Source organism: Coregonus lavaretus (assembly GCF_964263955.1).
Source record: "Coregonus lavaretus genome assembly, chromosome: 22".
Classification (NCBI taxonomy): Eukaryota; Metazoa; Chordata; class Actinopteri; order Salmoniformes; family Salmonidae; genus Coregonus; species Coregonus lavaretus.
The window spans coordinates 44,243,133-44,257,774 of record NC_140009.1 but is presented as its reverse complement, the minus strand read 5'-3'; the positions used below and the strand labels follow the sequence as shown (position 1 = coordinate 44,257,774).

At 40.2% G+C, this 14,642-nt stretch overlaps 1 protein-coding gene across 1 annotated transcript in view; it reads right to left on the bottom strand.

The window, feature by feature from the left end:
- Positions 1–7,393: 7,393 nt before the first annotated feature.
- The window catches only part of LOC311149395 (espin-like), a gene marked incomplete at both ends in the record, with an annotated part of 121,377 nt that continues 114,128 nt past the window's right edge, over positions 7,394–14,642 (bottom strand). Inside the window, one exon of the mRNA XM_084186573.1 lies at positions 7,394–7,541. Within this exon, the coding sequence (XP_084042699.1) occupies positions 7,394–7,541 (148 nt within the window). The remainder of the gene's footprint in view (positions 7,542–14,642) is intronic.

Genomic DNA, 14,642 nt, shown 5'->3' with positions numbered 1-14,642 from the left:
TCTGTTACAGCCTGAATTCAAAATTGATTAAATCGTTTTTTTTTCTCACCCATCTACACACAATACCTAATAATAACAAAGTGACAATAGGTTTTTAGAAGTGTTTGCACATTTATTGAAAATTAAATACGGTATCTCATTTACTTAAGTATTTACACCCCTGAGTCAATACATGTTAGAATCACCTTTGGCAGCGATTACAGTGGTGAGTCTTTCTGGGTAAGTCTCTAAGAGCTTTGCAAACACCCTAACTCCACCTACAGTTGAAGTCGGAGGTTTACATACACCTTAGCCAAATACATTTAAACTCAGTTTTTCACAATTCCTGATATTTAATCCTAGTAACAATTCCCTGTTTTAGGTCAGTTAGGATCAACACTTTATTTTAAGAATGTGAAATGTCAGAATAATAGTAGAGAGAATGATTTATTTCAGTTTAATTTCTTTCATCACATTCCCAGTGGGTCAGAAGTTTACATACACTCAATTAGTATTTGGTAGCATTGCCTTTAAATTGTTTAACTTGGGTCAAACGTTTCGAGTAGCCTTCCACAAGCTTCCCATAATAAGTTGAGTGAATTTTGGCCCATTCCTCCTGACAAAGCTGGTGTAACTGAGTCAGGTTTGAAGGCTTACTTGCTCGCACACTCCTTTTCTGCCCACACATTTTCTATAGGATTGAGGTCAGGGCTTTGTGATGGCCACTCCAATACCTTGACTTTACTGTCCTTAAGCCATTTTGCCACAACTTTGGAAGTATGCTTGGGGTCATTGTCCATTTGGAAGACCCATTTGCGACCAAGCTTTAACTTCCTGACTGATGTCTTGAGATGTTGCTTCAATATATCCACATCATTTTCCTTCCTCATGATGCCATCTATTTTGTGAAGTGCACCAGTCCCTCCTGCAGCAAAGCACCCCCACAGCATGATGCTGCCACCCCCGTGCTACACGGTTGGGATGGTGTTCTTCGGCTTGCAAGCCACCCCTTTTTCCTCCAAACATAACGATGGTCATTATGGCCAAACAGTTCTATTTTTGTTTCATCAGACCAGAGGACATTTCTCCAAAAAGTATGATCTTTGTCCCCATGTGCAGTTGCAAACTGTAGTCTGGCTTTTTTATGGCGGTTTTGGAGCAGTGGCTTCTTCCTTGCCGAACGGCCTTTCAGGTTATGTCGATATAGGACTCGTTTTACTGTGGATATAGATACTTTTTTTTATACCGGTTTCCTCCAGCATCTTCACAAGGTCCTTTGCTGTTGTTCTGGGATTGATTTGCACTTTTCACACCAAAGTACGTTCATCTCCAGGAGACAGAACGCGTCTCCTTCCTGAGCGGTATGACAGCTGCGTGGTCCCATGGTGTTTATACTTGCGTACTATTGTTTGTACAGATGAACATGGTACCTTCAGGCATTTGGAAATTGCTCCCAAGGATGAACCAGACTTGTGGAGGTCTACATTTCTTTTTTCTGAGGTCTTGGCTGATTTCTTTTGATTTTCCCATGATGTCAAGCAAAGTATGGAGGACTAAAAGTGCCACAATTAAATAAATAAATACACCATTAAATAATTACTTAAATGTGTCATTAATTAATTCAAATTAGAATTAAATACATAAATGTGTTATTAAATGTGTCATTAATTAATTCAAATACCGATTCATTTTATGTAAAATACATATATATTTATTTCACTATTTACATTTACATTTCATGATCCTGCATTGCAGTGATTCATGAATTACTTAAAACTGTCAAACTGACCCATCAAAGTCAGTGGGCGGGGCTAACGCGAATCTAGTCTGATCCATTGCTTTGGTCTGAAGTAGAGTAGGCCAACCTGGATAGAGACAATGGAGGATCTCCGTGAACTTTCCAGGGAGTTGGTTAGAGACATTTTAAACTTAGCAGAGGATGTAGAAGCAGGACCTGCTGACATTATCCGGAATTGATTTGTCTTGGCTTGATGCAGAGGGTAACCAATCAGGCGTTAGGTTCCGCCTACCAACTTTTGATGGGTCAGTTTGACAGTTTTAAGTAATTCAGGAAGCACTCCAACGCAGGACCATGAAATGTAAATGTAAATAGTGAAATTATTATATATGTATTTTACATAAAATGAATCGGTATTTGAATTAATTAATGACACATTTAATAACACATTTATGTATTTAATTCTAATTTTAATTAATTAATGACACATTTAAGTAATTATTTAATGGTGTATTTATTTATTTAATTGTGGCACTTTTAGTCCTCCATAGCAAAGAGGCACTGACTTTGAAGGTAGGCCTTGAAATATATCCACAGGTACACCTCCAATTGACTCAAATGATGTCAATTAGCCTATCAGAAGCTTCTAAAGCCATGACATACTTTTCTGGAATTTTCCAAGCTGTTTAAAAGGCACAGTCAACTTATTGTATGTAAACTTATGACCCACTGGAATTGTGATACAGTGAATTATAAGTGAAATAATCTGTATGTAAACAATTATTGGAAAAATTACTTGTGTCATGCACAAAGTAGATGTCCTAACCGACTTGCCAACAATGAGTTTTAATGACTCCAACCTAAGTGTATGCAAACTTCCGTCTTCAACTGTACATGTACATATTACCTCAATTACCTCGACTAACCTGTGCCCCCGCACATTGACTCTGTACCGGCACCCCCTGTACATAGCCTCGCTACTGTTATTTTACTGCTGCTCTATAATTTTTTTATTTTTACTTGTCTATTTTCTACATCAGTTTATTTTAGTTAGTACTTTAACACTTATTTTTCTTAAAACTGCATTGTTGGTTAAGGGCTTGTAAGTAAGCATTTCCCTGTAAGGTCTACACATGTTGTATTCGGCGCATGTGACAAATAGAATGTGATTTTATTTTGAGAAATGACAACACTATACATGTCAGCTACTACAGCGACTGAAATGACTACAACACTTAACAAAGAGCTGCAGTTAGTTTCAGAATGTGTGGCATGGAATAAGTTAGTCCTAAATGTTTCAAAAACTAAAAGCATTGTATTTGGGACAAATCATTCACTGAACCCTAAACCTTAACTAAATCTTGTAATAAATAAATGTGGAAATTGAGCAAGCTGTGTAGACTAAACTGCTTGGAGTAACCCTGAATTGTAAACTGACATGGTCAAAACATATTGATACAACAGTAGCTAAGATGGGGAGAAGTCTGTCCATAATAAAGCACTGCTCTACCTTCTTAACAGCACTATCAACAAGGCAGGTCCTACAGGCTCCAGTTTTGTCGCACCTGGACTACTGTTCAGTCGTGTGGTCAGGTGCCACAAAGAGGGACTTAGGAAAATTGCAATTGGCTCAGAACAGGGCAGCACGACTGGCCCTTGGATGAACACAGAGAGCAAACATTAATAATATGCATGTCAATCTCTCCTGGCTCAAAGTGGAGGAGAGATTGACTTCATCACTACTTGTATTTGTGAGATGTATTGACATGTTGAAAGCACCGAGCTGTCTGTTTAAACAACTAGCACACAGCTCAGACACCCATGAATACCCCACAAGACATGCCACCAGAGGTCTCTTCACAGTCCCCAAGTCCAGAACCGACTATGGGAGGCGCACAGTACTACATAGAGCCATGACTACATGGAACTCTATTCCACATCAGGTAACTGATGCAAGCAGTAGAATCAGATTGAAAAAACATAAAAATACACCTTATGGAACAGCGGGGACTGTGAAGCAACACAAACATAGGCACAGACATGCATACATACGATAACATAAGCACACATGGATTTCGTGTTGTAGATATGTGGTAGTGGAGTAGGGGCCTGAGGGCACACACTTAGCGTGTTGCGAAATCTGTTATGAATGTATTGTAATGTTTTTAAAATTGTATAACTGCCTTAATTTTGCCAGACCCCAGGAAGAGTAGCTGCTGCCTTGGCACCAGTTAATGGGGATCCATAATAAATACAAAAGCAGTAGTAGAAAATCAATTGACAAAGGTCAAAGATTGCAGTGTCATAAAAACATATTTTAAACACAGATGTTGTGAGTAAAGATCTATTTATTTCCATTTGACAGTCTAAAAATATGGTTTTACATTCATGAACCAACAATCTATGTAAGCAAGGCTGAGAACTGTAATATCATGTAATATTGGAACAATGAAACAACAAAGTATTGAGGGTTACTATATACAGTATTAAATGTATAGAAAATCTTCTAATGGCAATGACGTTTACATATGGCATCCAATGAATTGAATTGAATATTTCCAAATAGTTTCTCAACAAGGACCATGCATTTTATAATATATTATGTATGTATGTATGTATGTATGTATGTATGTATGTAACATATGTTTGATACACTTGCAAAAATGTACTCCCAATATATATGAAGTAAACCTATAGCACATTTTCTGACGTTGGGGGATGCCCATATACTGTATGTTTTATATACACATTCAGAAAGACACGTCCGGCACATTTCTGAGGTCCAACAACTCTAGCCACAACATTACAGTGCACACCATCCTACAAAACCTACAATGTGGTCATTTCTGAGAAAGATGATGCGAGTTACCTATAGTTTGGTCCCCTGACAAAAAAAACTACAACATTTACCTAGATAAAAACCTGTAGGTGGATTGAAAATATAGTGAGTGAGGCGAGAGAGAAAGAGAGAACTCTTCTATAGTAAAAGGATCTGCTCATAAAATATTACTTTCCAAGGTTTACTGGGGAAAGCCAGATAAAAGGACACAGGAGTCACTGATGTATTTGTGGGACTTTTGCAATATTCAGTGTGCTGATGAGACTTCTGTTACAATTGTGCTCCTAATATTTTCCAGATCATTAAAAGAAAACATGTTTGCTTGTTGAAGTCATAGCGATTTGCAAAATATTATGTTTTTTATGTTTCCTTTTTAATTGGCATGATTGTGGAGTGTTCAATTCTCTTGGATAACAAGAGACATCTGCTTTTGGTTGGCCAACACAGTAAATTATGACATCCATAAGACACAATACACAAGACACAAACAATTCACCATGATCACAATAACTTAGTATTTAAGGACATTAATTGAAAAGTAAAAAAGGGTTATATGCTCAAACTGAACAAAAATATAAAAGCAACATGTAGTGTTGGTCCCATGTTTCATGAGCTGAAATAAAAGATCCCAGAAATGTTCCATACGCACAAAAAGCTTATTTTGGGCACACATTTGTTTACATCCCTGTTAGTGAGCATTTCTCCTTTGCCAAGACAATCCATCCACCTGACAGGTGTGGCATATCAAGAAGCCGATTAAACAGAATGATCATTACACAGATGCACCTTGTGCTGGGGACAATAAAAGGCCACTCTAAAATGTGAAGTTATGTCACACAACATAATGCCATAGATGTCTCAAGTTTTGAGGGAGCATGAAATTGACATGCTGACTGCAAGAATGTCCACCAGAGCTTTTGCCAGATAATTTTATGTTAATTACTCCATCATAAGCCTCCAATTTGGCAGTACATCCAACCGGCCTCACAACCGCACACCACGTGTAACCATGCCAGCCCAGGACCTGCACATCCAGCTTCTTTACCTGCAGGATCGTCTGAGACCAGCCACCCTGACAGCTGATGAAACTGTGGGTTTGCACAACCAAATAATTTTGGCACAAACTATCAGAAACAATCTCGGGGAAGCTCATCTGCGTGCTCGTCGTCCTCACCAGGGTCTTGACCTGACTGCAGTTCGGCGTTGTAACCGACTTCAGTGGGCAAATGCTCACCTTCAATGGCCACTGGCACGCTGGAGAAGTGTGCTCTTCATAGATTCCGCCAATATCCAATAACTTCGCACAGCCATTGAAGAGGAGTGAGACAACATTCCACAGACCACAATCAACCGCCTGAAGGAGATGTGTCGCGATGCATTAGGCAAATGGTCGTCACACCAAATACGGACTGGTTTTCTGATCCACACCCCTACCAACAGATGCATATCTGTATTCCCAGTCATGTGAAATCCATAGATTAGGGCCTAATGAATTTATTTCAATTGACTGACTTCCTTATATGAACTGTAACTCAGTAAAATCGTTGAAATTGTTGCATGTTGCGTTTATATTTTTGTTCAGCGTTATTATTTATTACTTTAATTAAGTTTTCCACAATTAACAATATTAATAATCCCATTTTAAATTACAGTTATGGTTGCAGTTAAAAACCATTTGATATTCATGTACACTGAAAAATAATAAACAGGTACAGGAGGGACTTTATCAATTCTGTTTCAATAATATCTCTGGCAGTTCAGATGGGCTCACTGAAAAATAGCATCATTAAGTAGAATGGCCTGATTCTGTATAGGTCTTTGTGCAATACATGGAGATGATATATACAGTATCAAAATGCCATTGCTTATTATGTTAACCAAGACACTTTCAATCCTAAAAGCAAACATACAGTAGCCTACAACAGTTTAGTTTTAGACCTCAATTATCAATGTAAGTGTGGGTAAAGCAAATGCATTGATAACAGATCGTGGACATTTTTTCTATTTAGGAAAAACGGCTGGACCTATAGCAATGACAACTTTTCCCACAATGCCCAACAAGACAGACCAACAGATCAACATTGAGCAAGGTTGTGCAAATGTATGGTGTTGTGCAAATGTATGGTATTGTGTGGGAATTTCCTACAAAGAGTCATGTTAAATAATGTGAAGTAAAGTAAAGCAAAGCTAGCGTATATGATTCAAGAATAAGGGTCTTCATACAGTTGGGATACGTACAGTTTTTAGCCACTGTTTTGACAGGACAAAAAGGGGTAGGAGCATCTATTCAACGTGTTAATGTAGTCCTTTGAATCAGACACCGCTAACGTTGCGATACGTACAGTTTTTGTCCACAGGACCTTGATGCGGCCACACCATTTCAGGATGGCAGAGCTTTAAAGCATGTTGGGAGGTGGCATGGTCCTGGTTGGTGGGTCGTCACTAGTTAACACAGCCACAAAATCATAATTATGGCTAAACCCTGCCCATTTCTACAATTTCTCTAATTGAACTTTTATTTGAAACATAACCCTAATCACACTGCTAACCTTATGCCTAACCTTAATTTAAGACCAAAAAGCAAATTTTTTTAGCTAATTTTGCCTTTGTGGCTGTGGAATCTGACTTCGTGGTTGTGTTACCTAGTGGAAAACTGGTTGGTGGGGATTGGTTGGCATGGGGTGTGAAGGGGGTGGGGTGAGGGTTGGGTATGGGAGGGGATTTGGGAGCGGATATTGGTAGTAGTTGGGTTGGGGGCTGGTTGGTTGGTTGACAGCGATGGTGCAGAGGGTTGGACGGGGAGGCAGTTGGAGGGGGCTAGGAAATGGGGGTGCCATCTACTGTTTCGCTATGTCCCCTTTCTTCAGGATGATCTGCCGTTGCCATGGCGCCAATTTGCTCTCGTCGTAACCCATGGTCCTTAGTCGCTCTTGCTCGGTCTTCTCCTCGCTCTCCTTCTCCTTTTTTGCTCGCTCCTCCTCTTTTCTGAGTGCACCAATAAGAGGGAAGGTGAATACAAGGTGTCAGTGTGATTCAATGTGTGACTGTTTCAGCTGGTATTAAGAAACCATTGCCTGATTCACACTATAAGGCCAACCTGAACCCTACTGCGCTGTCTCTGATATGTTCTTTTTACATGGTCATTTCCAGCAACTATGGTGCATGCGTTACCAGGCTAGCCCAGTACAGCTCGCTCGGTTTGGTCCTGTTGTGTGAATAAAAAGGTCACAATTAGCCTGGGCACCAGTCTGTTTAGCTATAATTCCACTCCTTGTCTTCTTTGGCATGACACAGAGTACAAGGAGTGGAATGTAAGCACAAAACAGATTCTGGATTTCAGGCCAGATGTGCTTTAATTAGCTGGGAGTTTAAACTTTTGGGACTATTCTATTGGTTCCATTGTACCGGGCAAACCAAAGCTCAAGTATTTGACCCAGGTCTGGTAACAATGAATACTTTTGGTACCTCCTACAACTGGTTACTACCTGGTAAACATACATTACAGGTAAATAGACTTCTGCCTTATGGATGATTTAACTTTTAAACGTGCCGTATTTCATGCCGCAAGATCAATGAGTTAGTCAGCTAACTCTGATTAACAATCAGCAATGACTGACTGTCCTATTGTATCAAAAAGGCAGCAACATTTGAGGGCTGATAAGAGTCAATACAATAACATGCCTGCCTCTAGTTGATCCATTTTAGATGAAGTCTTAAGGATATTTATTATATGAGAGTTTGACTGCTTCATGAAATAACTTTGCAGGTATGGGGGATGTATAAAATGATGGGTATTATCCTAATACAATTACTGACCAGTAGTTGGAAACCTTGATCTCAAATTCATATAACTTTTCAGTCCATGTGAAACAAAAAATCTAAATGCTATATAGCATCACTACTAACCAGGTTACCATACAAACTTTTTATGTGAGTAATGTACATGTCGGATAAAGAATCTCACAACAGGCCTAATAGATACAGCAAATTTGTCTGTCAACATTTGGAAAGTTTACCAAGCAAAATATGCAATGTGGGATCTTTGTGTCTATAAAATGTATTATGTGAGAAATGGCGGTGGAAATGCCTTTTTGCGCAAATATTGATATAATAACCATCATATAGAAGTAAACATGGAGTCACGCAATTATATGTTGTGTGGTCCCACTACGACTCGGGAAAGCATACAGTTTATTAGGCTACAGATGAAATAAGTAATTTATTTATTTTATTTAACCTTTATTTTAACAGGGAAGACACATTGAAACCTAGGTCTCATTTTCAAATGCGCTCTGTATAATACAACATAAATAAACATTATATATACACATATACAGTGCCTTCGGAAAGTATTCAGAATCCTTTACTTTTCCTACGTTGTTACGTTACAGCCTTATTCTACAATGGATTAAATAAATCCCCCCAAAATAAAATAATAATAAATAAATTCAGCAATCTACACACAATACCACATAATGACAAAGCGAAAAACAGGTTCAGATTTTTTTGCTAATGTATTAAAAATAATAGACAGATACCTTATTTACATAAGTATTCAGACCCTTTGCTATGAGACTCGAAATTTAGCTCAGGTGCATCTGTTTCCATTGATCATCCTTGAGATGTTTCTACAACTTTGAGTCCACCTGTGGAAAATTCAATTGATTGGACATGATTTGGTAAGGCACACACCTGTCTATATAAAAGGTCCCACAGTAGACAGTGCATGTCAGAGCAAAAACCAAGCCATCAGGTGGAAGGATTTGTCCATAGAGCTCCGAGACAGGATTGTGTCGAGGCACAGATTTGGGGAAGGGTACTAAAAATGTCTGCAGCATTGAAGGTCCCCAAGAACACAGTGGCCTCAATCATTTTTAAACGGAAGATGTTTGGAACCACCAAGACCCTTCCTAGAGCTGGCCGCCCGGCCAAACTGAGCAATCAGGGGAGAAGGGCCTTGGTCTGACAGAGCTCCAGAGTTCCTCTGTGGAGATGGGAGAACCTTCCAGAAGGACAACCATCTCTGCAGCACTCCAGCAAATCAGGCCTTTATGGTAGAGTGGTCAGATGGAAGACATCAGTAAAAGTCACATGAAAGCCTGCTTGGAGTTTGCCAAAAGGCACCTAAAGACTCTCAGACCATGAGAAACAAGATTATTTGGTCTGATAAAACCAAGATTGAACTTTTGGCCTGAATGCCAAGCGTCACATCTGGAGGAAACCTGGCACCATCCCTACGGTGAAGCATGGTGGTGACAGCATCATGCTGTGGGGGTGTTTTTCAGAGGCAGGGACTGGGAGACTAGCCAGGATCGAGGGAAAGATGAACGGAGCAAAGTACAGAGAGATTCTTGATGAAAACCTGCTCCAAAGCTGGGGTGAAGGTTAATCTTCGAACAGGACAACGACCCTAAGCACACAGTCAAGACAACGCAGGAGTGGCTTCGGACAAGTCTCTGAATGCCCTTGAGTGGCCCAGCCAGAGCACGGACTTGAACCCGGTCGAACATCTCTAGCGAGAACTGAAAATAGCTGTGCAGCGACTCTCCCCATCCAACCTGACAGAGCTTGAGAGGAACTGTAGAGAAGAATGGAAGGAACTCCCCAAATACAGGTGTGCCAAGCTTGTAGCGTCATACCCAAGAAGACTCGAGGCTGTAATCGCTGCTAAAGGTGCATCAACAAAGCACTGAGTAAAGGGTCTGAATACTTAAGTAAATGTGATAATTCAGTTGTAAATTTTTTTATAAATTTGCAAACATTTCTAAAAACCAGTTTTTGCTTTGTCATTGTGAGGTATTGTGTGTAGATTGATGAGGGAAATAAACAATTTAATCCATTTTAGGATAAGGATGTAACGTAACAAAATGTGGAAAAAGTCAAGGGATCTGAATACTTTCCGAATGCACTGTATGTGTGCGTACAGTGGGGGAAAAAAGTATTTAGTCAGCCACCAATTGTGCAAGTTATCCCACTTAAAAAGATGAGAGAGGCCTGTAATTTTCATCATAGGTACACGTCAATTATGACAGACAAAATGAGAAAAAAATATCCAGAAAATCACATTGTAGGATTTTTAATGAATTTATTTGCAAATTATGGTGGAAAATAAGTATTTGGTCAATAACAAAAGTTTCTCAATACTTTGTTATATACCCTTTGTTGGCAATGACACAGGTCAAACGTTTTCTGTAAGTCTTCACAAGGTTCACACACACTGTTGCTGGTATTTTGGCCCATTCCTCCATGCAGATCTCCTCTAGAGCAGTGATGTTTTGGGGCTGTCGCTGGGCAACACGGACTTTCAACTCCCTCCAAAGATTTTCTATGGGGTTGAGATCTGGAGACTGGCTAGGCCACTCCAGGACCTTGAAATGCTTCTTACGAAGCCACTCCTTCGTTGCCCGGGCGGGTGTGTTTGGGATCATTGTCATGCTGAAAGACCCAGCCATGTTTCATCTTCAATGCCCTTGCTGATGGAAGGAGGTTTTCACTCAAAATCTCACGATACATGGCCCCATTCATTCTTTCCTTTACACGGATCAGTCGTCCTGGTCCCTTTGCAGAAAAACAGCCCCAAAGCATGATGTTTCCACCCCTATATGCTTCACAGTAGGTATGGTGTTCTTTGGATGCAACTCAGCATTCTTTGTCCTCCAAACACAACGAGTTGAGTTTTTACCAAAAAGTTATATTTTGGTTTCATCTGACCATATGACATTCTCCCAATCCTCTTCTGGATCATCCAAATGCACTCTAGCAAACTTCAGACGGGCCTGGACATGTACTGGCTTAAGCAGGGGGACACGTCTGGCACTGCAGGATTTGAGTCCCTGGCGGCGTAGTGTGTTACTGATGGTAGGCTTTGTTACTTTGGTCCCAGCTCTCTGCAGGTCATTCACTAGGTCCCCCCGTGTGGTTCTGGGATTTTTGCTCATCATTCTTGTGATCATTTTGACCCCACGGGGTGAGATCTTGCGTGGAGCCGCAGATCGAGGGAGATTATCAGTGGTCTTGTATGTCTTCCATTTCCTAATAATTGCTCCCACAGTTGATTTCTTCAAACCAAGCTGCTTATCTATTGCAGATTCAGTCTTTCCAGCCTGGTGCAGGTCTACAATTTTGTTTCTGGTGTCCTTTGACAGCTCTTTGGTCTTGGCCATAGTGGAGTTTGGAGTGTGACTCTTTGAGGTTGTGGACAGGTGTCTTTTATACTGATAACAAGTTCAAACAGGTGCCATTAATACAGGTAACGAGTGGAGGACAGAGGAGCCTCTTAAAGAAGAAGTTACAGGTCTGTGAGAAATCTTGCTTGTTTATAGGTGACCAAATACTTATTTTCCACCATAATTTGCAAATAAATTCATAAAAAATCCTACAATGTGATGTTCTGGAATTTTTTTTCTCAATTTGTCTGTCATAGTTGACGTGTACCTATGATGAAAATTACAGGCCTCTCATCTTTTTAAGTGGGAGAACTTGCACAATTGGTGGCTGAGTAAATACTTTTTTCCCCCACTGTATATACACACGACCGTTCAGAAGTTTGGGGTCACTTAGAAAAGTTTTCAAAAGAAAAGGTATTTTTTTGTCCATTAAAATAACATCAAATTGATCAGAAATAGAGTGTAGACATTGTTAATGTTGTAAATGGCTATTGTAGCTGGAAACGGCTGATTTTTTATGGAATATCTACATAGGCCCATTATCATTACCCATCAGTCCTGTGTTACAATGGCACGTTGTGTTTGCTAATCCAAGTTGATCATTTTAAAAGGCTAATTGATCATTAGAAAACCTTTTTGCAATTATGTTAGCACAGTTAAACTGTTGTGCTGATTTAAAGAAGCAATAAAACTGGCCTTCTTGAGACTAGTTGAGTATCTGGAGCTTCAGCAATTGCTGGTTCGATTACAGGCTCAAAATGGCCAGAAACAAATAACTTTCTTCTGACACTCGTCAGTCTATTCTTGTTCTGAGAAATGAAGGCTATTCCATGCGAGAAATTGCCAAGAAACTGAAGATCTCGTACAACGCTGTGTACTACTCCCTTCACAGGACAGCGCAAACTGGCTCTAACCAGAATAGAAAGAGGAGTGGGAGGCCCCGGTGCACAACTGAGCAAGAGGACACATACATTAGTGTGTCTTGTTTGAGAAACAGACTCCTCACAGGTCCTCAACTGACAGCTTCATTAAATAGTACCCGCAAAACACCAGTCTCAACGTCAACAATGAAGAGGCGATTCCGGGATGCTGACCTTCTAGGCAGAGTTGCAAAGAAAAAGCCATATCTCAGACTGGCCAATAAAAAGAAGAGATTAAGATGGACAGACACTGGACAGAGGCAGATTGGAAAAAGTGATATGGACAGACGAATCGAAGTTTGAGGTGTTCGGATCACAAAGAATAATATTTGTGAGACGCAGACCAAATGAAAAGATGCTGGAGGAGTGCTTGATGCCATCTGTCAAGCATGGCGGAGGCAATGTGATGGTCTGGGGTTGCTTTGGTGGTGGTAAAGTGGGAGATTTGTACAGGGTAAAAGGGATCTTGAAGAAGGAAGGCTATCACTCCATTTCGCAACACCATGCCATACCCTGTGGACGGCGCTTGATTGGAGCCAATTTCCTCCTACAACAGGACAATGACCCAAAGCACAGCTCCAAACTATGCAAGAACTATTTAGGGAAGAAGCAGTCAGCTGGTATTCTGTCTATAATGGAGTGGCCAGCACAGTCACCGGATCTCAACCCTATTGAGCTGTTGTGGGAACAGCTTGACCATATGGTACGTAAGAAGTGCATATCAAGCCAATCCAACTTGTGGGAGGTGCTTCAGGAAGCATGGGGTGAAATCTCTTCAGATTACCTCAACAAATTGACAACTAGAATGCCAAAGGTCTGCAAGGCTGTAATTGCTGCAAATGGAGGATTCTTTGACTAAAGCAAAGTTTGAAGGACACAATTATTATTTCTATTAAAAATCATTATTTCTAACCTTGTCAATGACTACATTTCCTATGCATTTTGCTATATTTCCAATTCAAACTCATTTCATGTATGTTTTCATGGAAAACAAGGAAATTCCTAAGTGACCCCAAACTTTTGAAGGGTAGTGTATATCATTTAAATATACACAGTACCAGTTAAAAGTTTGGACAAGGGTTTTTCTTTATTTTTACTACTTTCTACATTGTAGAATAATAGTGAAGACATCGAACCTATAAAATAACACATATGGAATCACGTAGTAACCAAAAAAGTGTTCAACAAATCAAAATATATTTTATATTTGAGATTCTTAAAATAGCCACCCTTTGCCTTGATGACAGCTTTGTACACTCTTGGCATTCTCTCAACCAGATTCACCTGGAATGCTTTTCCAACAGTCTTGAAGGAGTTCCCACATATACTGAGCACTTGTTGGCTGCTTTTCCTTCACTCAGCTGTCCGACTCATCCCAAACCATCTCAATTGGGTTGATGTCAGGGGATTGTGGAGGCCAGATCATCTTATGCAGCACTCCATCCCTCTCCTTCTTGGTAAAATAGCCCTTACACAGCCTGGAGGTGTGTTGGGTCATTGTCCTGTTGATTAACAAATGATAGTCTCACTAAGCCCAAACCAGATGGGATGGTGTATCACTGCAGAATGCTGTGGTAGCCATGCTTGTTAAGTGTGCCTTGAATTCTAAATAAATCAGACAGTGTCACCAGAAAAGCACCCCCACACCATAACACCACCTCCTCCATGCTTTACGGTGGGAAATACACATGTGGAGATAATCCGTTCACCCACACCGCGTCACACAAGGACAAGGCGGTTTGAACCAGAAATCTCCAATTTGGACCCAGACCAAAGGACACATTTCCACCGGTCTAATGTTCATTGCTCATGTTTCATGGCCCAAGCAAGTCTCTTCTTCTTATTGGTGTCTTTTAGTATTGGTTTCTTTGCAGCAATTCGACCATGAAGGCCTGATTCACACAGTCTCCTCTGAACACATGATGTTGAGATGTCTGTTACTTGAACTCTGTGAAGCATTTATTTGGGCTGCAATTTCTGAGGCTGGTAACTCTAATTAA